The sequence below is a fragment of the Scophthalmus maximus genome, chromosome 12, assembly GCF_022379125.1.
Source record: "Scophthalmus maximus strain ysfricsl-2021 chromosome 12, ASM2237912v1, whole genome shotgun sequence".
NCBI classification, from domain to species: Eukaryota; Metazoa; Chordata; class Actinopteri; order Pleuronectiformes; family Scophthalmidae; genus Scophthalmus; species Scophthalmus maximus.
In genome coordinates, this window is record NC_061526.1 from 4,884,796 (window position 1) to 4,908,526 (window position 23,731).

Below are 23,731 nucleotides of genomic sequence, written 5' to 3' on the forward strand. Positions count from 1 at the left end.
CGTTTTAATAGAATTAATTTGCTTTGTTTAAAGCAAATTTGTTTAAAAGCAAAGCACTGCATTGTGTGTTTTAGGGGGTTTGTGTTTAAAATCGGAATCGGAAAAGTTATTTGCAACTATTAGTGTGAAATCAAAGCACAATATTTCCCTGTGACATGTAGTCAGGTGGAAGTGTCGAGTAGTGTGAAAATGAAAACAGTACAGATCCTCAATGCTGTACTTTAATACAAAGATTCAGCAGTATATGCATTTCGACGGTGGAGGCCTTACTGTTGAATTTCCATGAATTACGGTCTAATTGCTATTGTCATAGTGGGATTTGCATTATTTAATCATCTGGGAAAGGAAAGACGATGATAAAACCTGCAGTACAAGGGCAGAATGTTTATTACAGATAATAATAACCGTATGTTATTATGTAAACCTGCGTTTTCCTGCTGTCAAAACAGATTCAGTGACAAAAGACATTTTTTCTCTTGACGTTACAGCCACTGTTGCGTGGAGGCCACAGTCCTGCAGCACTCTGTCGCCATCATGTGGCTCATTCGGCAAACTGCACTTGTTGACTTAAAATTGACTATAGATGAGACTAAGGTTAAGAGGAAACACACAACACTAAGGTTCATAATGTAAGAAAAAAAGAGGAAAAAAAGAACTATTATAATGTTACTAATGTGGCACTGAAAACTAGGAGTTTATTACAGATGTTTTTTGTTTGTAGCCTGATGCTCTTTTAATGTTTTGTCTGGTTATTTTATCAGTTCTTATACCCAGTTTTATTTTGTTTCAATTTTGTTATTTTTTCTCTCTCCACGGTCAAGTGCTGCTCATTGCGGGAACGGCTGAGTTTCTCTGCAATGTTGACCTCACTATGTGCAAGTGTATTGAGATAATGTATGCTGTGGTTTGGTACTGTACAAATTGCACTGAATTGAGCTGAACAGTGTTCACCTTTCATGCAGTAAAATGCCGCTGCATCCTCATCAAAGAAACACACAACCCTACGGCAATAGCTTTCAATATAACTGAAATTAGTCAAATACAAAAAGCCGTGTTGATGAATTAAAACAATTGATGGGTGAGTCAGTAAGTGTGATCTCTTTTTTCCCCAACCAGGGCTCGCGTCTCTGTGTGCGCGCGCGCGTGTCAGTGTGTGCGCGCGCGCGCGCGCTTCATGGCCTGCTGCATTCCTCTGTGAGCTGAATGCGTAGCCCGGGGCCTCGGGATCAAGCTGGGACATGCACACAGACTGTTCCCAGTGCCCACACTCTGCTGTTCTCTGGTGCTCATCACATGCGTGCACGCTTTAAAAAAAAAAGAAAATGCATCTCATTTTCTTGTGCGGGGAGAATCTGAAACAAAGTCCAGCAGAACATTAAAATTACTTTAACCTGCAGGATTAAAAAAATAAAATAAAACATGTTTGAGAACAAATGGAGGTAAGGTGAGGACTGCACTTGTGCAATCAGTTCCTCTGCCGGTGCGTAAAAGTTGCGTCGCCCGACTGCGCTTGAAACTGGGCGTGGAGTTACTCCCAGCGCCGGAAGAGTGTGAACACACGCACACGCACGCACGCACACACACACACGCACGCACGCGCTCACACGTACAGAGGGAACGGAAACAGACTTGAGTGTGTGAAAGCCGCGACGCTCAACAGCAGATCAAAGCTGCACAACATGACAGAAAGGGCGCACTGAAAGTGTGTGTGTGTGCGTATGTGTGTGTGTGCGTGCGTATGTGTGTGCGTGCACGCGTCCGGATGGCACCTGAGGTTTCCACCTGATTCTAACCTGCAGGTAAGTTCGGCAAAACCCACATGGACGCGCGACGGCGTGTGACCTCAATTCATACCGTTTGTTATTTCGGTTTATCTCAGTGCTGGAGCAGCTTGTGTCGCGTCTATGTTGTGTCGGGCTCAGTAGCAACAAGTGTGAAATGCAAGTGAAGTCAGCCATGGCTTTAATTGGCTTCCAATGCATTACATTCGTTGTGGTGAAACACTCCCCCCCCCCCCCGTACGCGTAAACACATTGATGGGCGCATTACGCACGTGTGAGCCACTGATGAAAAACACAGACGCGCCCAAACAACTCGGGCACTACGCAGACGTGGTCTCACTAAAACCTGATTTGTTTACAAAAGGGCAGATCAAATTGAGAAACTGGCACAGGTATTCTTTTTCGTGTGGTTATGTTTTACTTTTGTTTTGTTTTTTTCTCAAACCAGGAAGGGGATCCACATTGGACTTTGTGTTCACAGTTGGTTGGCTGAGGGGGGTGTACAGTACAGAGGAAGGAGGTAGGTGTGTGTGTCTTGGTGTGTGTGTGTGTGTGTGTGCGTGTGTGTGCATGCATGCATGGGCGTGCTTGCTGTGACTCACTCCCTGCCTGAGTATACCTGAGGTGCTGTAGAGAGGCACTGTGCAAAGTGGGTGTATCACAGACAGTTTAGTATCACAAACAATATATTTTCTGATTTATTGCTCGTCTCTTTTGTATGTCAGAAAATCGTGTGCACACTGAATGTGTTGTATCTTATCACACGCACACACACACACACCAACACACACACACACACAGACCAACACACACTTCATATGTTGCCCATGTCAAGTGTGCAAGCTGCTAATCTCGTGGCGTCCTCCATTTTTTTGTTGTTGGTGTTGCTTTATTGATCTTCACGCTCCTGTGAGCTTTGACACTAGTGGGTAGCCGCTGTGGATCAAAACGCCTATATCCAGCTCTTAATGATGTTTGCTGAATGTGTGTGTGTGTGTGTGTGTGTGTGTGGTCTGTAGTGTGAAGCAGCTGTGTGAGTGGGTGTAGGAAGCGCTAAAAGGCAGTGATGGGGAGCGGGCCGGGGTCAAATGCGCGAGAAAAGCTTTGGCGTGTGCCTACGCTGGCTGTTGGCCAACACGGGTCCCCCTGCATGTTAACACTGCAATACACATCTGGGCCGGTCTGATGGACTGTGCAGGCCTCTGGGTTTTTTTTTTTTTCAGCACTTGATACAGTCATGTGTTGAGCAAGGACTTTTAATTTTTCGTCCCTGCATGCTCTGTGCAAATAATGCGATTCATTGTAGCATCCGAAACGTGTGATGAGGTGTGCTCACGAGATCAAATATGCTCAGGACAAACGGAAAAAAAAGCCTGAGCGCAACTGTCTGGGCCTTTGTGCATCAATTCTGCAGTGTTCTTTTGTGTGCACAACACACTGTAAAACCATATCAGATGAGAACAGGTGACGCATTTCTACATCTAGGTTCACCTTTGAAAACGTCGCTAACGAGAACAGGGACGGTTTCTGTTCATGTTCTTTTCTGAGAGCCGCTGGCCAAAAATAAAACACTGGAATGTACGCACGTCCGCCGAGGTTAGATGTACTTGAAAGCAGAAGTAACACTTCACGGCCCCCCGTGTACTGTACCCGAAAGAGAAGTGGACACGCCAAGATGATGATGTTGATAATGATGGTGAGGTTTCTTCCTGTGAGTTTCAAGTGTGTGTGTGAGAGAAGCGACATAGCGAGATGGATGCGAGATAGAGACGGCGTGCCGCCATCAACAGAAAACCGACTTCACACAAAAGCCATTTGCAAGTTTTTCTTCCGGTGAGCTGCAATGTAAGGTAATATTTCTGAACTCCGCTGCAAAATAAGTTAAATAAGATGTTGTAGCCGCGGTGTCAGCCGGCCTTTTGCGTCAATCGTTTGTCACACCCTAAGGTTGATTTCTTGCCAAAACCTGACCGTGAAGCCATGTGAAGACGCTGGCACGTTTCCTCATAGCTATTGCTGTTTCCTGCTGCTTCATCCAGCAGTGTTGCAAATGCAGGTCTGGGTTTTATTGGCCTGTGTGTGTGTGTGTGTGTGTGTGTGTGTGTGTGTGTGTGTGTGTGTGTGTGTGTGTGTGTGTGTGTGTGTGTGTGTGTGTGTGTGTGTGTGTGTGTGTGTGTGTGTGTGTGTGTGTGTGTGTGTGTGTGTGTGTGTGTGTGTGTGTGTGTGTGTGTGTGTGTGTGTGTGTACGTACTCATTCGAGCTTTTCAGAGTAAATATTGAACCACACTCAGCAGATGGTATGGTTAGTTTAGCTTCGCTTAAATAAGTGGAAACAGCTTTCTAAATAGCGCGCTGTTTCTTATTTGTTCAAATAGTCACGAGGAAGACGTAAAAAAATAAAGATTAGTCATTTTTACTATTTTGTTTTTCAATGCGTTCGGCCAACGGCATGCGACGGGTGTTCATTTGTACGCATTAGAAAGGCGGATTTGTTTAATCGTCCTACTTTTAATCTTTGAGATGAGCAAATTGAATTGTCTCCAGGTTGTTGCTTCACATTTAACAGCAACATGACGCTCACATCCATTTTCTCATCTAACTCTCGGTGAGAAAGTGGGGAAAAGAGTGTGTTTCTCCAAACTGTCCAACCGTTCTGTGAATGAGGTCGTATAGTTCCACGGCTGCTGATGATTAATGCCATCAGCGTGTGTGATATCTCGGGCCGAAATTCAACCCTTCAATTTTCGACGGCAAAACTTTTCACAAAGACAAAATCGATATCCACTTTGGATCATTTGGGCTTGTTGAAAAATGCATATCGTCAGAGTCTTACAGATATTTTTTAAATTATTCCTGTTAGACTTAATGGATGTTTCAAAGGTTAATAATCCTGTCGGAGGTACTAGAGTGTAGTCATGAACTTAAAGATTAAATTCTGTTTGATGGCGCACGCCGCTTCATAAGTCTGCGGCATTTATCTTCAGCCAGCGCTTACTTCTATCTGTTTTTGTGTCCCGGGTTTTTAGGTTGGACCACTACATCTTCTAAAGGTCGTCCTGATGTGGCAGACGTGAAATTGGCGGCGCCATGATGGAGCCTTTAGAGCCCGGCCAGGAGATTGTGGAGTGGCTGTCCACCCTCCGTCTGTCCCAGTACACCTCATGTTTCCTGCAGGGAGGATACCAAACTCTGGAGGACTGCAAGGACCTGACAGAGGAGGGCCTCTTCGAGCTTAAAGTCCTCCCGACGGGCCATCGGAGGCGCATGCTCCGCAGTTTGGAAGCGCTTGGGCTGAAGCCTCTGAGCGGAGGAGAGGAGGAGGACGACGGAGAGGAGGGAGGGGAAGGGAACGGGAGGCGCCGGAGGAGGCCGGTGCCATACCCGCGGCGCATCTTCCTGCAGGACAAAAAGCGAGGGAACTCGTGCCAGCACCAGCAGCACAAGGACAGGCGGGACGATGCTTTGGAGGGGAGTCAGACTTTGCCTCCCGGGGCAGGACTGGGAACCGAGACGGAGGACAGGTACCTCTGCCCGCCTCAACCGGCCCCGCGCCATCCCCAGAACATCCAGACATCCGGGTCTGCACATGCCTGCATCCCTCCTTCTGTGTCCTCCAGCAGCAGCGGCGGCAGCAGCGGCAGCTGCAGCAGCGGCAGCAGCAGCAGCAGCAGCAGCAGCAGCAGCGGCGAGTCCCTCTGCATTTCCGAAATGCCCTCAGACTGGGAGATTTCCTCAGAGGACCCTTCTCCGTCGAGCACCGACGTCGCGCCCTGTCCCGCTGGAACAGTGACTGAAGACAGCGGGCGATTTCTTGGTGAAATGGTGGAAAACATCATCTACGAGGCACAGCCCACTTTCAAGATTTCTGCCGCTCCACGGCCGACTCGCTCCTACCGACTGAGGCACCGGCCCGTTCCTGAAATCCCCACCATACTGCCATTTCAGGACAGGTAAAGGGCCAGTTCAAAATTGACCGCGTGACAGTACGCCTGTGCCAAACGGTGGACTCATGAACAACCTTGCAGTTATTTGGGTTGTCCTGCGTACATTGAGTTTAACAAGGTTATTGCAGCATTATCAGCAAGTATTCAATAAGTATTTGGACATGCCTCAAAGTTAACGATAACAGCTCATTGTTGTTCTATAGAAATAGGCCACATCTCTGTTCAGATGTCCTTATTTATATATGATATATATTAGTTTTGATGAAAAAGTTAATTCAAAAAGTTAATTTGGGCATTCTATAGGAATATAGACAAAAAAAAAGCTGTTTTGCAAAATTGGATCAGTACCTGGGCTTTGATTGGTGATGCTTCGCAAGTTAAGAGAAGAATATTGAGAAAGGCCTTATTTGCCTTTTCCTCCTATTTCCAGCTGCTTTATGCTAAACTCTTTTAACCAACTGCCAAGTTTTAGCTTCATCTTCTTACCTAACTCTCAGCAAGATGGGGAATAAGTGTAGCACCCCAACTATTTGTCAAGCACAAAGTTTGACTCTATGAGACTTTATGTGCAGTTTCTGACAACTTATCAAACGAGTTGCAACAGAAAGGTGAAAGCCACCGCAAGAAAATCGTCTCGCGCGCTTGCCATCGCACGGAGGAATTTGAAAAACGTGACTCTCTTTTTTGCGAAGTTTTACACTGATGGAGAACCCCGGGCCTCTGATTTCGTATCCAGTTCTCCATTCCATAATGCCCCCTCGTGCTATACATTGAAAGTGAGTTTCGCAGTTCAAACCTTCCGACAGAGTTCCACATCTCTAATTTGAATGCCCGTACATCTGCGTGGCGTTCGCGTTGCTTTTGCTCCCCACGTGCTGAATTATCGGGTTCTCAACCATTGATTTCTCTTCCTCCCCAGGAGCACACCGCCAGCGCAAGCAGCCAGCGCTGAACGCCTAACCGCCTCCGAGGGTCCCACTGGCGCAAACGGCATACAGAGAGGTACATGCAGTCTTTCAGCCGCATCCGCTTCATCTCTGCCATGAATATTTCATTCGGCAGTGGAGTCAGTGGCGCTGTTGTTTGCCCGGATGAAAGAAGGGGGGAGAGATGAGGGGGGTGCACGGGCGGGGAAGGGGGAGTTCGGCGGCGGTGTCGTCGCGCAAGGGGAATGTGCGCCCCTCACATCTTGTCCCTCAGCGAGTCCCCGCTGTGTTATCCCTGTCGCCCGGCTCTCCAAAGTTTTTTAGAAGTTGTTTAACTTGGCTTAACAACACACGGGCTTGTAGTACAAGCAGTTCAAATGTGTATTTGAATTTTGCCCCCCCCCCCCAACCTGTACTTGCTGGGTTTAGTCGACCCTCACGTCTCATTTGATGAGGAGCTACGTGATGTACTTTGTGCATGAGCTGCTTTCTCTCGCTGAGGTCAATGTCTCCTGCTACGACTTTCTATGACGACAGTCTATATGACGACATACCGCATCACTCTTTTTCTCTTGCTTAGTTTCAACAGATTTTTCCCCCGTTTTTATTTCGACCTGATCTCCCCCTCACGCCCCTCTTCTCGGCCTCCTCCCCCCTCTTTGTTGCGTGTACCCTTCACTGCGGCAGTCTCTCGGTGGGCCCCGGCGTTTTGCCAACAAGGCACAAGGCGGGTGGTGGGACGAGAGACGAAGCCGAGACGGATGGAGTGGTTTGGGAGGAAGGAAGAGGAGACGGATGCAAAGCGGGCGGAGGGGCGGAGGAAGGAGAGGGAGGCGAGGCGGTCCCCGAGCTGGGAACCGGGGAGCTCGACTCGCGAGCTGAATGTCCCCTCGAAGCGAGGCCTGGCAAAGGCGCGACTTGACTTAACATTTCACCCGAGCATTCTCGAAGAGTTCATTGCGAGACGCGCTCCAGAGCTTGTAACGGAACAGTGGAAATCTCACAGAATGATTGTTGTATTCAATCCAAACTCCCTACCCACGGAGGCTGGCGGAATTTTAATTGACGCCATCGCGCATCCCCATGAATACGTTTCTTTCAGGAGAAGAAGATCTCGCTGAGAAAACCCTTTTCTCTTCGTCAGCCGTGCTAGCAACACAGCGGACTGGGAATTATCGGTATATTTGGAAGGTATCTCCTCGCGATATCGTTTTCGTGACAGGAAAAGGCGCAAAAACCACAACAGTAAACCCGAGATTATTAGATTATGCGAGACAGCAGCTGTACTTGGTGTACAGTGGTGCTTTGGGTGAAATGATAACCTTAGCATGCTAACACACGTACAATGATAAGGCTAAAAATGCAGATGTTACCAGGTGCAATACGTTGTACCCTGATTACCACGTTAACTTAGCATGTTAGCATGCTATATTTGGCTAATTAGCGGCGAACAGTAAGCAGGCAAGGAGCTAATGGGAATTTTATATAGCTACTGTAGATATTAACATTGGCTCGTAGTTTTTTTGAAATGTATGCAGGGGTTATCTCCCCCCCCCCCTCCCAGTGAGTGAAAAAGTCACTCACTAGCTTTTAAAGGCTTTCAACTGTATCTCTTGGAGGACATATTTTGCTCATATGTATACTATCATTTGCATACTGTCATTAAATAACTGCATACTAATTTCAACTAAACAAAAAGATAATGACAATGTTTTATTTTATACTTAACATCATCCTCATGATCATTATTAGTAGAAAAAAATTACTATTCACTCTTAAATTTGGGGAACTGTTGGCTGAAACCACATATTTTGTCGACTAATATGAATTCGGTTGGTGTCCTCCACGCTGGGTGTGTGAGCTACTACAAACTGATCTGTAGCTCCCCGACTTAAAAGCAGAGAGACCTCATTCAGAAACGAGTCAATATCCTCCGCAGTCTCTGCTCAATCAATCTCCTCGCTAACTCGGAGCAAAATGGCTGCATCTAGGTCGCTTCCCAGATTTGCGCCTCGGGAGCGAGTCGGGGCACGAGCAGATGAAGAAGCAGCGTGGTCGGCCGAGAGAGAAACAAAGGCGGGAGGCGAAGATTGAGCCGGTGAGGGAAAAGAGCAGGAGTCAGACAGGAATTGAGTGCAGCCGAGTCCCGTGGCCTTGGGAGAGAATGGCGACTGGCCCGAAGGTCGGCTGATGGATGATGATCGATGGTTGCCATCTGCCCACGGAGCCCGTCCGCGGAGAGGGCCACTGTGTTGCTGCGGAAATCCATCATCAAATAAACAGACCCCTTCATAAAGCGTACCAAGCCCAGGACATGCCCTTTGTGACACTCTGTAGCGGCCTGCGTTGCTTTGGACGTGTGTGTCTGTAAAGCTTTAAAAAGTAGTACATTCTCATCTGTGAGGGCATGGATGGGAGTCTCTGGCTATTTCACTGTCCATCCTTTTTCTCTCAAGGCAACTTCATGCTGTCTGATGGGGTTTCGATCTTGGCACGCCGGTGTTTTTTTTTGCGCGCGCGGGCCCGGCCCTGTGGCGATGCCTCCTGAACCCTCGCAGTCCTCGGGAGAGCGCGGTGTCATTTTTCACAGAGACAGGCAGCGTCCCACGCAGGGTGGCCCCGGCCCCTCCAGACTAATGGTGTCTGGCCAGAGTCTCCCTTCCCCGTCTTCCACTGACCACGCGGCCTGCAGGAGCCGCGCCAGAGAACTGGCCATGGTGGAGCGTCCCCCTGATGATTTGAGACACACATGCTTGGAGTTGGGCGATGGGGAGAAGGGGCAGAGGGAAGGGCACGTTGAAATGGAATTGAATTGGTTCAATGATTGGATGGCTTGCTAATTTATTCTGATTAATGATTTGGGTTTGATCAATACACGTCTAAGTGAAGTTACATGAAAAAAACCCAATGTTGTGTTGTCCCTGTGTCCTTTTTTTCCTTCTTTTTAGCTTCACTTCAAAGAACCTTGACGCCTATAGCTCCCTACGGAGAAACGTTCCTGTTCAACAACCCTGAAAGTGCTCCGGTAAGACACACACTACTAGTGCACGGTGAGTTGCAGCTTACCAAAGAGGAACAGACATTTCTCGGGTCCTCAGTTTCAGCCGCAGCCCTGTGAAAACCCAACTCTTCCCCTCGCCGTGTTAATGCTGTCGCCATGGTCGCGTGGCAGAGTGGAAACTGGGCTTGTTTCCGTTCTTGCTCCCCGAGGTTAATAGAAATGTCGCCCAGCCGGTGTCTGACCGAAAGATGGATTCACCTGATGCTTATCTCGTCCGTGCTCCGTAGGGCCAAGGTGCTAAAGATGGGTCACAGCAGGGGCTTAAGGACAAGATAAAGCAGAGGAAACAGAGGTATGGTATGCTGATGTAATACTGCCGACTCATGTTATGAAATTCAAATGTCCTACTGTGCTGCGGAGCTCCACGTTAAAGTGTATGTACATTCTCAAAGTTGGACAAGAACAATAACGACACGATTCTATTTCACTTGTAACCACTTTTTACATTTTTTTTTTATTCCAGCCACTATTTCATCTACTTCCAAGCATCTTTACATGTTGGTTAAATGTTTTTGAAAAGTGATGGATATTTCTATATCAGACAGACACTGTACTTCATCCTGGTATAAAGTCCCTCCTTCAAACTCATGAATTTGACAAAGTTTGTCGACACAAAAAAACGCTGCCGCCCGAAAACTTTGTATCGCCTGTGCTCCGACAGAAAAAAGGCGCCCGAGCAGAGGGAGTCCAAAGGAGATCACTCTCCGCCGGCTCCTGCCGACCCGGACCCCTTCAAAGACGAGTACTCAACGGTGGACGAGTGTGCCAGCGTTTTGCCGCGAGCCCTGTCGGACAGAGGTTTCGCCGCCAACCCCGAAATTCTTGTGATTGGTCCGGCCGCCTCGGGCCCCAAGGACGGATCCTTGATCACGGCGGAGTGCGACCTCTACTCGGAGCCTGCGGACGCTCTGGGGGCCGCGGGCAGGGGTGCATTGCCTGACATTTCTCCCTACGCGTGCTTTTATGGATCCCCCGAACCCCAGGTGCTCAAAGTGGGTTGGCTGGACAAACTGTCGCCTCAGGGGTAAGTTACAGTGCTGCTCAGGGGGGGGTGGGGGGGTGAATGTGATTTAGAGATTCAGCTCAGATCGTCAGACGTTGGCAATTCCTCCTTTATCTGATGTAATGATATGTGGGTCCGCATGAAATCCTCATGGCTGCTGCTGTTGCTGCAGCTCCACACCGCGCAGGGTTTGTTAGCCATAGACACGTATCTCCCATTAAGATCAATGCACGCTCTCTCTTAGGTTTTAGTGCACGACCTTTCACCCCAACGGCCCACAACACGCCGCCGCCTGTCAGGTGGCACAAGGAGCACGACGGCCCGCGACCGCAGACGCTCCCTATTCCGCGTCCGCCCCCTGTCTGCGCGCGTGCCCTCTATCTTTGATGGTTATTCAAAAGCCGTTAAGTGGAATTAGATGCAGGAGCCTCAGGGAGATATTTCCATAATGCATGGCACCATCGAGAGGTTAGGAAGAAGAAGACGGGAGATAACCTTGCGGCATTGAGATGCACATTATATATCGACTTTCGCTTAGTTTGGCCCTTCCGTGCAAAAAACACATTTTTCTCCCTGCTCCGTGTTTCGCGGCTGCCCAGAGTTGGAGCCGCCCATCACGGACTCGCTCTTCATAGTCTCCTTCACCACCCGATTTGCATAGGTTTGGCAAACTGCCCCTGGGCTGCTGAGTATTCGAACCGAAAGTAGCCATTTGTTTTGATTATGCTAATTGGCAGATGTTGACACAACTCTCGACATTAATGAAGCGGTGGCACTCTCGATGAAATATGAGTGCCTGCTCGCGGCGGAGTTCGGTAGCGGCTCGCAGTTTTGACTGTGGCGGACGCGCTCTTCCTAACGCAACCTCTGTTCGGCTGACGGGCCGATGAGCCAGATCGATTTCCCCCCCCCCCGGGAGTGCATTGAAACTCATTCTCACCTCAACTTCTCTCCGCAGGAATTGCGTTTTCCAAAGGAGGTGGGTGCGATTCAACGGCGAGAGTCTGGCCTACTACAACAATGACAAGGTGGGTGCGAGAACAACACGCGCGCACGCCAATGTCGTTCCTCCTCCGTGTCAGAAATCGATACCTCGGGCGGCTGAGCCAAGTTCCCTGAGTGTTCCCTTTCTCTTTTGACCCGTCCTCCTCCTCCTCCTCCTCCTTCTCATTGTCATCATCATTATGATAAGGTTGGCAGGCTAAATAATGGGAGCAAGGACAGAGCGACACCATGCCACGCACGACGGGCCAGCGCTCTCTGTGCCCGCCCAGCCGTACTGGAAAGCACATTGATGTTGGCACCGTCTCCGGGAAAGAAAGAATGGACAGGGCTCTCCTCTCTCTTTATTTCCTTTTTGCCTCCCTCAGCGTTCCTTCCTCTCCGCACCCCGTCAAGGCCGACAGTGGAGCTGGCATTGCCTGCCGCGTCTTCAGAAGGGAGGGGAGGATGGAGAGGGGGTCGAGTGAGGGAACGGAGGCTGGACAAAAAGCGGGAGGGCTGCGACGCCGACGCGAGCGAGATGGCAGTTTGACCTCCGCTCCTTTGGTCTGGACACTGCTGTTTTCAGGTCACTGACCCTTTTTTTGCGATACACCAATCAAAATACCCGTCTGCCTTCCCCCCCGGCACGTCTGTCCTTCAGAACTACAGGCCTTTCATTTTTTTTAAATCTTTCGTTTGAATTGCACAACGTTTCACGTCAAGTCTGCATTTCATAATTTGACATCATGTCGTCGTGGTGAGGTAATTATTGCTGGGTAAAATTTAAGGCAAAAACTTTGAAAATTTGGTGATGGTGCCACATCCCTGTGACCAACCTTAAGACAGCAACAACAATGGAGTCAAAAATAGAGAGAAAATGATCTCTAGTTGAGGAGCCACAAACCCCCCCCCCCAGAACATGTGACATAATTCACGTATTGTGTGATTCCGGCGGAGGCCTCGAGCGACCACGACCTGTTTGACACCGCGTGCCTCGCCGCCGTGTTCTCGCGAATGGCCGCTGGCCGTGTCGTGCACCGGGAATCGGCAGGGGGGCCACCGAGTCAGCACTTTTACAGTCTCGTGTCGCCGTCGGCACGACACTTTTTTGGAAAGTTTGCCCCGGCGTGCGTGCGTGCGTGCGTGCGTGCGTGCGTGCGTGCATGCGTGCGTGCGTGTGTGTGTGTGTGTGTGCGTGCGTGCGTGTGTGTGTGTGTGCGTGCGTGCGTGCGTGTGTGTGTGTGTGGGAACAGGGATTTGTTGTTTGGACTTTTTAAAGTCATCCTGCCAATGTGACTCTCCCCTCTGAGAAAGCAGAGGGCTTCATCATGTTTCGGGTGAGCGGAGGGGTCGAGTACAATCTCTCTGTCATCCCTGCTTTATGTGGCCAGCTGAGGCCAGCTGAGGCCCCCGTAGCCCCCCCCCCCCCCCCCCTCCCCCCGTGTGCCACCCAGTGCCTCCTCTCCACGGGGTGAACGCCGGGGTAGAGGAAGATTGCAAGGAAGTCTGTCAACACTGCTCCATGTTGGAAATTGAAATATGAGTTGCAGGGGGCTTGCTTTCACTCATAGTGTTGTGTGCGCGCGTGACTACAATAACTGCCATGCTGCTCACACTACATAATGCTTTCTTTTTTGTCTCATATTTTTTTCACGTGGATCCACACCACGGATCTCGGAGGAGTTGTGCCTGATTACAACATCAATCAACCGGAGAGCTCTGCAACGATATTGGTGCGATATTCCGTGCAAAACGAGTGCTCCTCCGCCAACACTCACACGGTGTCTTGTTGCACCTCGAATGACTACAGTAACGCCTCAGACTGTTTTAAATAGAAAAGTCGCAAAAGCCTGCCGATCAAAAAAAGGCGCTAGATAGCGTCATGCATTAATTTGCATATTATATCATAACATCATTTTTTTTTCTTTTTACATCCGCCCTGAAATTCCACATCGAACGTAGGTGTCGGCCATGGAAACAGGCGATTCAACTTCCCAGAAGTTTTCGAAAAGACTCTTCACGATTGCGAGATGAGGGCAAAACAGGACATTATGGTAACAGTTTTAAATAAAAAAAAAAATGTATATGTACGGAAGACTTATGATGCAAAGTTTGAGCGGAACAGCGTATATGTGAGGTCCGCACTCCCCGAGTGTTCTCGTTTATCTATATTCCTTTTTTAAAATTTTTTATAACCTTAATGACTTTACTCACCCTGCCGCCGTCTCATCATCTGCAATCTAAGTCGCTGAAAGGGCCTTAAAATTTCCCACATATGTCAAGAAAAATCACGCACGAGGAACCCTGCCTGCAAAACACACAAATTGCTTTTGGCTTCTTCTGCAGAAAATGTTTTGGAAACCTGCTTTGGGAACAGTTCAAGCTTTAGGTTTGCAAATGTTAGACTCCGTTTAGACACGCAAATTGTGGCAACGGCCACTGTGACTTTATCATATCATATATTATATATATACATATACATATCTATATTATTTATCCTATAGTTTGTAGTTGCACACAAATGCAAAAATTCCTACGCGGCGAAACATTCCCATGCTCGATCTCTTTCTTGAACTTTCTATACCCAAAATCCCCCCCCCCCCCCCCAACAACTCTCTTCTAGTTTGAAATCCTGTGGGATCTGTCAGCCCCAGACAGAACTAATCGCACTTAATCACAGTCGCAGCTTGAAGGTTCCTGGCCGCGGTGATGTCATCACCGGAGGTGGCGTGGGAGAGTAGCGCGATCCGCGGTCTCACTTCTCCCACCACGCCGTCTCGCCAATCTGCCCCCCTTTCGTCGGATTTCGTCAACAACCCGGGATTGACTCGGGAGAACGCCTCGGACCCGGGATGCGGTCGTCGGGGTCTTGTTGTGGCGTCTGTGTGTGTGTGTGTGTGCGTGCGTGTGGGGAAAAAAAAAAAAAACCCCACTCCAAAGTCTGGCTTGAGGGTTTAGAGTAGTGAGGAGGATGGCTGCGAGGGATGAAGGGATGAGAGCACCGGGGGGGGGGGGGGGGGGGGGGGGGGGGGGGGGGGAGGCTGGAGAGGAGGCCAAAGGGGAGATGAGGTTTTAGGATTGGGGATCAGTCTGAGTGTGTCAGTCTGGCTGATTGTCTGTCTATCTGACGCTGCAAAGCTCTCCCTTTGCCAAGCCCGAAAGCTCCTCTGCTTACTCCCTTCTGTGTCTTCCCAAGACGGCCCCCCTTGTTTTTCCGCAACAACCAAAATGTTTCCCCCCCCCCCCCCCCCCCCCCCCCCCCCCCCCCCCCCTTTTTCTGTTCTGTGAGCTTTCTTTTTTTTTTTTTTTCTTTCTATTTTCGATCACCACAACTGTGCCTTAAAATGCACATTGTTTGACGCTTTTCCCAAACGTTCATATTCACGCGCGTGCCTAGAGCTGCTCACAATTTCAATACCGGAGAGTGTTTTAATCTCCAAGAGGGACGTTTAAGAACGGATTATAATTTTCAATTCACGTCAGGTAGATTTGCCACCTTGGATTTAAGGTGATCCCTTCAAAATAAAAAAACAAAACAACTTGCTTAATCTTTTTTACCTTAAAGCACTATTAAGGATTAAATGACTACAGCGAAGGTCTCGACTCTGCCGTTCCCCTTCAGATCCACGGACGCTGTTTGGCTTCAGTCATTCACCTCACTGTTTTGCTTTTTCGGACGGGCAACTCAACAGTTTTGATTTTAGACCTCAGCGGGCTGCTGTTTGCTAGTGTTCAGCACCGAGCAGCAGGCTAGGACGAGGTTATTGACTCTCTGGTGAACGCAGCGGAGCGTTCAGCCGCTGGGGAGACGGATATTTCCTTCAGGAGTGGATGCAGGACAGGACTTGGACTTGCAAACGTCTTGTGGACAAAAACGTGCCTTAAAATTGATAATTAATGCTGCCGCCGATCCAATGGATCTGTAAATCATCAACCTTGTAATGTGATTATATTTGATTTTTTTTTTGTGTGTGTTTTACTTGCAGAGCCCATACAATGCTAAATAATAGTAAAATATTTAATTTAAATAAAGGTCTATTGAGTCGCCAAAATCACGGTTTGGCCTACTTCTTGGTTAAAGCAACAATCCTTCGTTTCACTGACCTCCCCCCCCAGAATTCTGTGACCTGTTGGTAAACTGCATTCTCCATTACCGCCAGTGACCACAGGTGTCGCCAAATCCACACTGGACTAAAACAGTAGCAGAGATAAGAACGTTAAAGTCTTGACTTTGAAAGCAAATATCTATTTTTATTTTACCTCGTTAAATTTGGGGAAACCCGACTGTGGTACACGGGCCCTGCATGGCCGCATTGACACAATTTTAGAAGTGAAGATGTCACAAAAGGGCAGTGGTCATTCTGAAACCGGAGAGATTTGCAACTGACCTGCTCATAATTAACTAGGACTTACTTTGACAAGGCTTGAGACTCGCCTCTGACCCTGTAATCCCTCAGGCGTCCCCACTGAGCAAAACCTGAGCAAGGAACTACACATATTGCCCACAAGCATTTGCGGCAGGAAAAACTGCGTTCGGAGGCGCAGTTCTGCGCTTCAGCCAGTCGGTGTCCTCGTGCCTCCATTGAAAATCTGTCGCTTTGGAGACGCCCGCAACCCTGAACTCCATGCTGGTGGTGAAACTCTCCTCCCTGCTTCCCTCCATCGCCGTCCGCTGCAGCTCCACTGCTACGCTTTTAATTGTTTCCTGAAGTTTACTGTTTTTTTTAAATTTTTTTTTATAGGAGACACCTATCACGCAGGGTAGGTTAAACAAAAAAAAAAGAAAGAAGAAAGGCGAGGGGGTGGGAGAACCGGCCCCGGCGAAATGACATGGGTTGACGAATGTCGGGAGGGGTAGAACGGGTGGTAGTGATGTGGGAGCAGCTAGAAAAGAGAGGACGTGGGAGGGAGACGGAGAGCGAGGAGAGAGTGGGAGGGAGGTGAAGGGAGGAGGAGTGAGAGAAAATGAGTGCGGAGGAGATCTTTGGCAGGGGGAGGTGAGTCAGGTGTGTCTGTTATTGGAGAAAGAGAGATAGATAGGCTCCGTTGCTTCCTTGGCAGTTCGTCCTCTTGAGATCAGTCCATAAACATTGCGCGCGCGCGTGCGTGTGTGTGCGTGTGTGTGTGTGTGTGTGTGTGTGTGTGTGTGTGTGTGTGTGTGTGTGTGTGTGTGTGTGTGTGTGTGTGTGTGTGTGTGTGTGTGTGTGTGTGTGTGCGTGTGTGCGTGTGTGCGCGTGTGTGCGTGTGTGCGTGTGTGCGTGTGTGCGTGTGTGCGTGTGTGTGTGTGCGCCCGCCGCTGCTGACCGCTTCCTTTCATCGTCTCTCCGCCGACTCGGCTGTCAGAGTATTTACAGATGCGCATCTCACAATTAAAACAACTCCCTCCGCCGTGACCCCAAAACTAGAATTAAAAACAATGAATTACCGTTAACCCATACTGGGGTATAATTATCAGCACGCAGCCACCGAGCTACACACACACACACACACACACACACACACACACATTTAGTTTCTCCTCTCCTCACCTTCCCTTAACTTCCGTCTAAATTTAGAGAGAGAGAGAGAGAGAGAGGGCCGATATTAGCGCGAAGCTCCTGGGGAGAGAAATGCACGAGGCTGTCTGTCAGTAATTAGGTGGAGCCACTTCTCGCCATTGTTAACGTCCTGCTTTAATGTGACCCCTCCCTGACCCTCTCGGGCATCCCCATTTCTCTTTTCCACCCGCCTCCCCTCTTCTTCCTCAGCATCCCTTTCCATTCTTGTGATTACGGATTTGGATTTTTTAAACTTTTTCCTTCGTTTTTTCCATTGCACTGTATCTCTCCGCTCTCCCTCCGTTCTCTCTCCCTCCGTTCTCTCTCTCTCTCTCTCTCTGCCCTCACCTTGGCCTTTCCCACAAACCTAATTTCACTTGGGTTTTTTTGTACTTTTTTTTTGTTTCACACTCCCTCCCTTCATCCGCCCATCCATCCATCTGTCCCCTTCACCCCTGCCCTCTGTCCCGAACCCACTGTGTGCCGGCTGGCACATTTTTGGGCCGTGCGCTCTCCACAAATGGGCTTTTGTGGATGGCAAGGTCACGGGCTTAATTAAGAATGGCGAGAGAGGAGTCAAAAGTTGTTTTGGTTTTTTCCTTCTTTCTCTCTTTTCTGTCGTATTTGCCGCGTCGCCGGTTGAATGCTGATCCGACGGCAGATCCAGATCCGTCCCGGCTTTGATAATGTTGAGGTTGTGATTTTCTTTCTTTTTTTTTTTTTTTTTCTTCACATCGACGATGACCCAGTACTTTAATTGCCATTGTCAAGGGAGACTGTGAAGAGGGTCATGAAGCCTCCCGTGCAACATCCTCCTTATTTGGATGCCTCCACTGAAGCTGCTGGGGGGGGGGACGGGACGGACATGGGGGTAATGAGACAATACACACACACACACACACACACACACACACACACACACAGACACACAGACAAGTTCCCTGTGCTTCGCCCAAATCCCCAGCGCAGCGCGCGCACGTCTCTCCTTAAATCTTTGAGAGGTTCTGATTTTCGGCTCGCGGATTCGTTCTTTGACGTTTGTGTCAAAGGTCTCGTCTGAGGAGTCTGCCGTCTGCAGCATGCGCGAAGCTCCGCGTCTGCTTGCGTCTATATGACAGTGTTATTTCGTGGTTTTTTGTTGTTGTTGTTGTTGTTGTTGTTGTTTTTGTTTTTTCTCATCCGTCTTCACGCGTCTCTTTTTCTCCAGGAGATGTACTCCAAAGGTATGATCCTGGCCAGCGCTATGAGGCATGTGCGAGGACTGGGCGACAACAAGTTCGAGGTCGTCACGTCCCTCCGGACCTTCACATTCCGGTCGGACAGAGAAGGTACAGCGAGCAGCGTTGTTATTTATTTTTAGTATTATTTTTTTTGGCCCTGTATTTCTCCGTCCTGTATCACTTTTTTTTCCTGCTCTTCCTGCTTGTCTGTCTGCCTCAGTCGCTCTGACTCTCTGATCCTCTGTCCGGCCTTGTCCCCCCCCCCCCCCCCCCCGCTCTCCAAATGTCTCGGTGGTAATCTGCGGTCTCGCCTGCGTTCTTTTCCTCCGACCCTATGCATATGATGCCGTGCGAAAGGGGGGTGCACATGGTGTTTAGGGAGAGGTCACCGGCGGTAATGCCTTATTGACCCTGTTTGAACGTACGTTATGAAGTCAATCTGAAAGGTTCGAGCAAATGAAAGAAAATCTCACATCTCACAGGAACTGTCCCTTTTATTAGTCGTGTTATTAGCTTTGTCTGTGTCGGCCTTAATGACAGGGGAAGGGGAAGGGGGATGCCCTGCGCTCCTTACCTCCTGGCTGCGCGATGGCAGCCTTATTAGGCAGCTGAGATCCGACTGCTCGTTCGCTAATCAAGGGTCCGTTCCCTGGGGGGGTCAAGTGCCGCCCGCCCTTCGGCTCGTGCTGCGAAGGGGCGGCGACCGGAGGAATTGAGTTTTGCGCGACTATTTGCGTCGGGCGCCTTTGACCCGGTGTGCGGCGCTGCGTGTGGGTATTCGACAACGGATTGAGCTCAATGATCTCCCAATTGACCAGGATCATTGAGACCTCAATGCGAGTTATTGAGCTATTGACATGCGCTCGGCTCGGAATGGAATCGTCGACACCTGACCCGCTCATCACTGGTATCGAGCATCAGCTCGTTGCTCCCGGTGAATTCAGCCGGCCCCTCGATGCTCAGTCAGAGATCCTGAAGCTGACTAACTAATACATCAGCCCTGACTTTGTAAAGCAATAGGCCCGGTCGGATTGGTCTTGAGCAAAGCTCTCGATGGTCAAGAGCTCTAGCTACTCGTCAGTGTCAACACTATCGAAAAGCACCGTTCAATTTTTCCACTTATGGCCATTCATGAAGGCTTTCATGGGTAATTATTAATGTGAAGAAGCAGCCTGCCGCTTGAGGTTCACAGCGATATACTGAATGGAGATTACGTATCGGTCACGCTACAGCCACACATGGCAATGTCAGTTATTAGTTCAAATTGGAAACACAATGTTGTGCATGGTACAGGTAAGATTGGTTAATTCAGACTTGTTGAATGCATTTCGACTTCCTCGTCTTCCCGCAGCCGTCTGACAACGCAGCGGTGTATTTGCCGTCGACTCCTCTCTGACTTTCATCTCCCTTCGCATTAATTATCATCTCTGAGATTCATTTTTTCTTTTTTTTTTGTAGACTTCAGTCATTTGTGCTCATTACCTGGAACAGATGTCACAATCATTTTATTTTATTTTTGTCTGATTTTCCTCCCACGGCCACATAAATAATTCCACTCATACGCTCTTTTAAAGATAAATGCTATTTGCCCTTTACCCTTTTATTTTAGTGCATTTTTTTTTTTTTATATCTCGAAACGGCGACTTTGCACCTGGAAAATGTCAGAGTGAACCCATGTGGAAATACAGCAGGAAAACCTCCGGAAATATTCAGAGTGGGCGGGCGGGCCGTTGGTGACCGTAAAACCAAAACACTGCTTTCCGCAGCAGAATTTTTTTCGCCTCGTCCTGCGTCCTGCGTGCTCTGACCAGACACCCCAGAGTGGCGGTGGCAACGTTCCTGACGTGGACAATCTCCTGCTGCTGTCCATCAAACTGTATACGTGAATGGCAAACTCCAGAAAAAGGCCCCACCGGACATTTTCCAGAGTTCGTGTCCGAAAGGGAAAATGGCCCGCGGCGGGCTGTGGCGTTCAAATGCACCGATTGGTTGATGAGCGTTCCCGCAGCAGCCCACCTGGCACAGACGATCGGGCCTCTGTTTCGGATCCTCCATGAGAAGCTCTGTTTTATCCGCAGGATTTTCTTCTCTGCTGCCACATGATTGGCTGATCAGACCATGGCATGTACAGGTGTTTCCCTATAGTCTGTGGTCTGTCGTTCGAACTGGCCTCACAGCGCCAACAAATTGTTCAGCTGTTCTTAACCAAACCAATACCTTCCTCCAATTAATACATACGCAAAATGAAGGCGTGTCCAACTGCTCTTTTTATATATATATTCTTCATTCAGCAGTTGCACTGAATCATAAGATTTTGGATTGTCTCTAGTTCATAAAAAAGCAATAAAGCACCCTTTCTCTTTTTTTTCTTCATTCATCCGCAGCACGCTCGGCACCGAGTGCCGGCGATTTAGTGCATCATCATATCTGTGACTACCAGTTTTTTTTTTTTCTTTGTGCGCGCGGGCGTGTTCCGTTCATGAGTCGCGTCTCATCAGCGGCGTCATTTATCACCCTGTGTGCCGGCTGACCGTCACACCCAGCCATCCCGACAAGGGCCCCTCTGATTCGCAGGTGGCCCCCGACCGCCTGGGCTCGGCGGGAAGCCCCTCGTGGAGGTGGCGGCCGCCGCCGTCGTCACAATAGAGGCCCGGGAAGGGACGGAGATGGAAAGCAAGAAAGAAAGGAAGGAGGAGGAAACTTGGCCTCATCACCTCATGCATCTTTAAACAGTCCCGCTTGCCTCGTGGCGGAGAGTCATCAATCTTTGGGGACACGCACGAGAAAGAGGGAGACATGAGGAGACGGAGGGAAAGAGAAGGAGTGGGTTAGTGAAGTGGAGTTAAGGAGCTGCAGGGGCAGTGGGGGTGGGTGTGTGTATGGGGGGGGACGGGAGGTGGGCGACGCAGTGGTGGTCAGAAGAGTGTGGGAGATAGTTAAAGGGCCTCCAGGTAGGGCTGGATGGAGACGGGGTAGGGGCAACGTGGGAAGGAAGGGATTAAGGGAAGGAATAACCGGAATGATTGAGCGAGACGGGCAGACACGCAAAGCTCGGCGAGGAGATGCAACAGAGGGGGGAAAGGCAGGGACGGCGGGGAGAGATGAAAAGGGCAGAGTGAAGATGGGGAGGGGGGGAAAAGGAGGAGGGAGAGGTGAGTGAATAATTGAAGGGCCGCCGGAGAGAGTGTGCACACGGCTGTCGGCCGACTTCTCCACTCGGCCCGCAGGTGGCCTCTCCCCGCAGGTACCGTCAGAGAGGTGGGAGATGGAGGGAAGGAAGGGAGGAAGGATGGGAGGACACGGGCAGAGGGAGGGAGGGAGCGAGGGAAGAAAAGGGGAAGAAGGGAGAGACGCGGCGAGTAGTGGCAGGGAGAAGGCGAGGGGCACGGAGAGTTTGGCCGGAAGAGATGCCGCGGCGGCGAGTGACGGAAACTGGTCCGGGCGGGGAGAAGAGAGCGTTGGCGAGGCGGGGAGGGGGATGCAGAGGAACGCGCTGTAAGAGGAGGGAGGAGATTTATTGTGTAAAAAAAGACCAAAACCCCACTTTGATTTGCACTCTGATGCTTTTGCCGTTCCCACAAGCCTTGCTCGTAACACACGACAGGCAACGGGAGTCGGAGGAAGGAGGAGAAGAAGAAGCGAGGGAGAAAAACTACAACAACAACAAAAAAAAACCGGGTTGGGGACAGGCCAGGGGGAAATTGCTGACAAAAATATAAAACCAGGAGGACGCAGGGCGCGAGGCGAGTTGTATAGACCGCAGCGCATATTTTCCCTTGGCGTCGTTTCACAGTCAACTCCCCCCGGTGGTGATTTGTGGTCCTCCTCCTTTGTTTTAAATCTGCGTTCATTGATTTCTTTTTGACCACTCGAGGGCGGTGCAACAGGCGGTCCGCAACACATTGGCACCTTATGACAGTTTTTCCTTTCTTTCTATTGATGTTAGCAGCCGGTTGCCTACTGTGGAGCAACTGCGGTGTTGCTCGCCTCCGTCACCAAACCGCTCTGCCCCGTTTTGTGCAGTTTGGCCGGACTGCCGGCAACGGGAAGATTCCTGGTTGGTCTACTTCCTGGACGCTCCAAACGGGGGTGAGGACGCGTTTGCACGCCGCGGGAAGAACTCATTTTGGCGCGCGCGCGCGCTGTACAAGCACTCGAATGCACAGGCACGCGAGTCAGATGCCCACGTGGCAGCGCGCGGACTTGCGGGTAAACCACTGTTCCGCTCTTTTTTGTCTCAAGGTTCCCTTCGATCCTCCCACCTCCTTCCTCGCTCCCGCGCTCAGATTTTTTACGGCTTGGGCAAGAGGCAGGCCGGAGGGGGAGAGAGGAAAGGAGGCCCTGAATAAATGAACAGGCAAATAAGTGAGCACAGGACAGGTAATGGAACTCAGAGAGCAGGGTGGGAACGGAACAGTAAAGCCTAGTGATGTAAAGAGCGGTCAATAATTGAGGAGGCTGTTCATTATTCATAACGGCGCTTTCTGAATTCATAAGAATCTGGGGGGTAGCCAGAGCAGAGCTCAGTTTGGACCCAGGCAGCGGATGTAGTGATTTGGAGCTGGGGGGGGGGGGGGGGGGTTGTGTGTAGGAGTAGGATGATGCCCTGAGAGGAGAAACTTTCCCCTCAGAAGTGGAGGCTGATGGCGGATATGTCTGCAGGCAAGGTCAGAGAGAGAGGCGCGCGTCAACGGGGTCGACTAAGGACAACTTTACAACAATGCCAGGTTGAGAGTGGCCGCAGCGTGATTGGCGGGTCATGGAGAGGGGCCGCCGTCCCGCCGTCGCTCCACAGAAGGGGGGAGCGCGATGAGGACGCGGCAGCAGGTCACAGTCTGGAGGGAGCGCGGGGTCGGAGAGGGTTCTGTCGGGGCGCGGGAGGGGGAGGAGGAGGAGGGGGAGGAACTTCTTGACCGGGGGAAACCTGATTAAGGTTTTTCACCCCGAAACGACCCACTGATAACCTGTCTGGGCCCTTGCAACCCCCCCAAAAATTTTTTTTAAAATGATTTTGAAAGAGAATTAAAGAGACCTGCGGAGAGTCGGAGCTGCCCCACGGAGACCCGAGGACAAATGTGGTCGACCCCCGGTCGGACGCGGACGGAGGGATAGCGCCGACGCGGCGAGCCTCCAATTAACAAGCACCTTCGGTCAGGAAGGAGCAGCAAAGGCACAAGTCGTGTCCTGTGGCACGACTGAGGCTTTGCTTTTTTTAGCACACGTGACGAACGCAGCCGGAGGCGGTCCGAGTCACGCGCCCTTCACACCAACCGGA

General features: G+C 50.0%; 1 protein-coding gene across 4 annotated transcripts in view; it reads left to right on the plus strand.

Moving 5' to 3' along the window:
* Positions 1 to 1,582: 1,582 nt before the first annotated feature.
* Positions 1,583 to 23,731, plus strand: part of arap2 (ArfGAP with RhoGAP domain, ankyrin repeat and PH domain 2) — a 93,642-nt gene continuing 71,493 nt past the window's right edge. For 2 of the 4 annotated variants that reach the window (XM_035603657.2, XM_035603685.2), the window contains exons 1-9: positions 1,583 to 1,799; positions 2,230 to 2,301; positions 4,808 to 5,731; positions 6,645 to 6,727; positions 9,600 to 9,676; positions 9,940 to 10,004; positions 10,374 to 10,736; positions 11,674 to 11,743; positions 18,444 to 18,564. In XM_035603657.2, coding sequence (XP_035459550.2) covers positions 4,869 to 5,731; positions 6,645 to 6,727; positions 9,600 to 9,676; positions 9,940 to 10,004; positions 10,374 to 10,736; positions 11,674 to 11,743; positions 18,444 to 18,564 — 1,642 coding nt within the window. In that variant the 5' untranslated portion in view covers positions 1,583 to 1,799; positions 2,230 to 2,301; positions 4,808 to 4,868. Of the gene's footprint in view, positions 1,800 to 2,229; positions 2,302 to 3,478; positions 3,632 to 4,807; positions 5,732 to 6,644; positions 6,728 to 9,599; positions 9,677 to 9,939; positions 10,005 to 10,373; positions 10,737 to 11,673; positions 11,744 to 18,443; positions 18,565 to 23,731 lie in introns of those variants that run through there. The other 2 variants (XM_035603675.2, XM_035603666.2) reach the window with 2 other exon arrangements.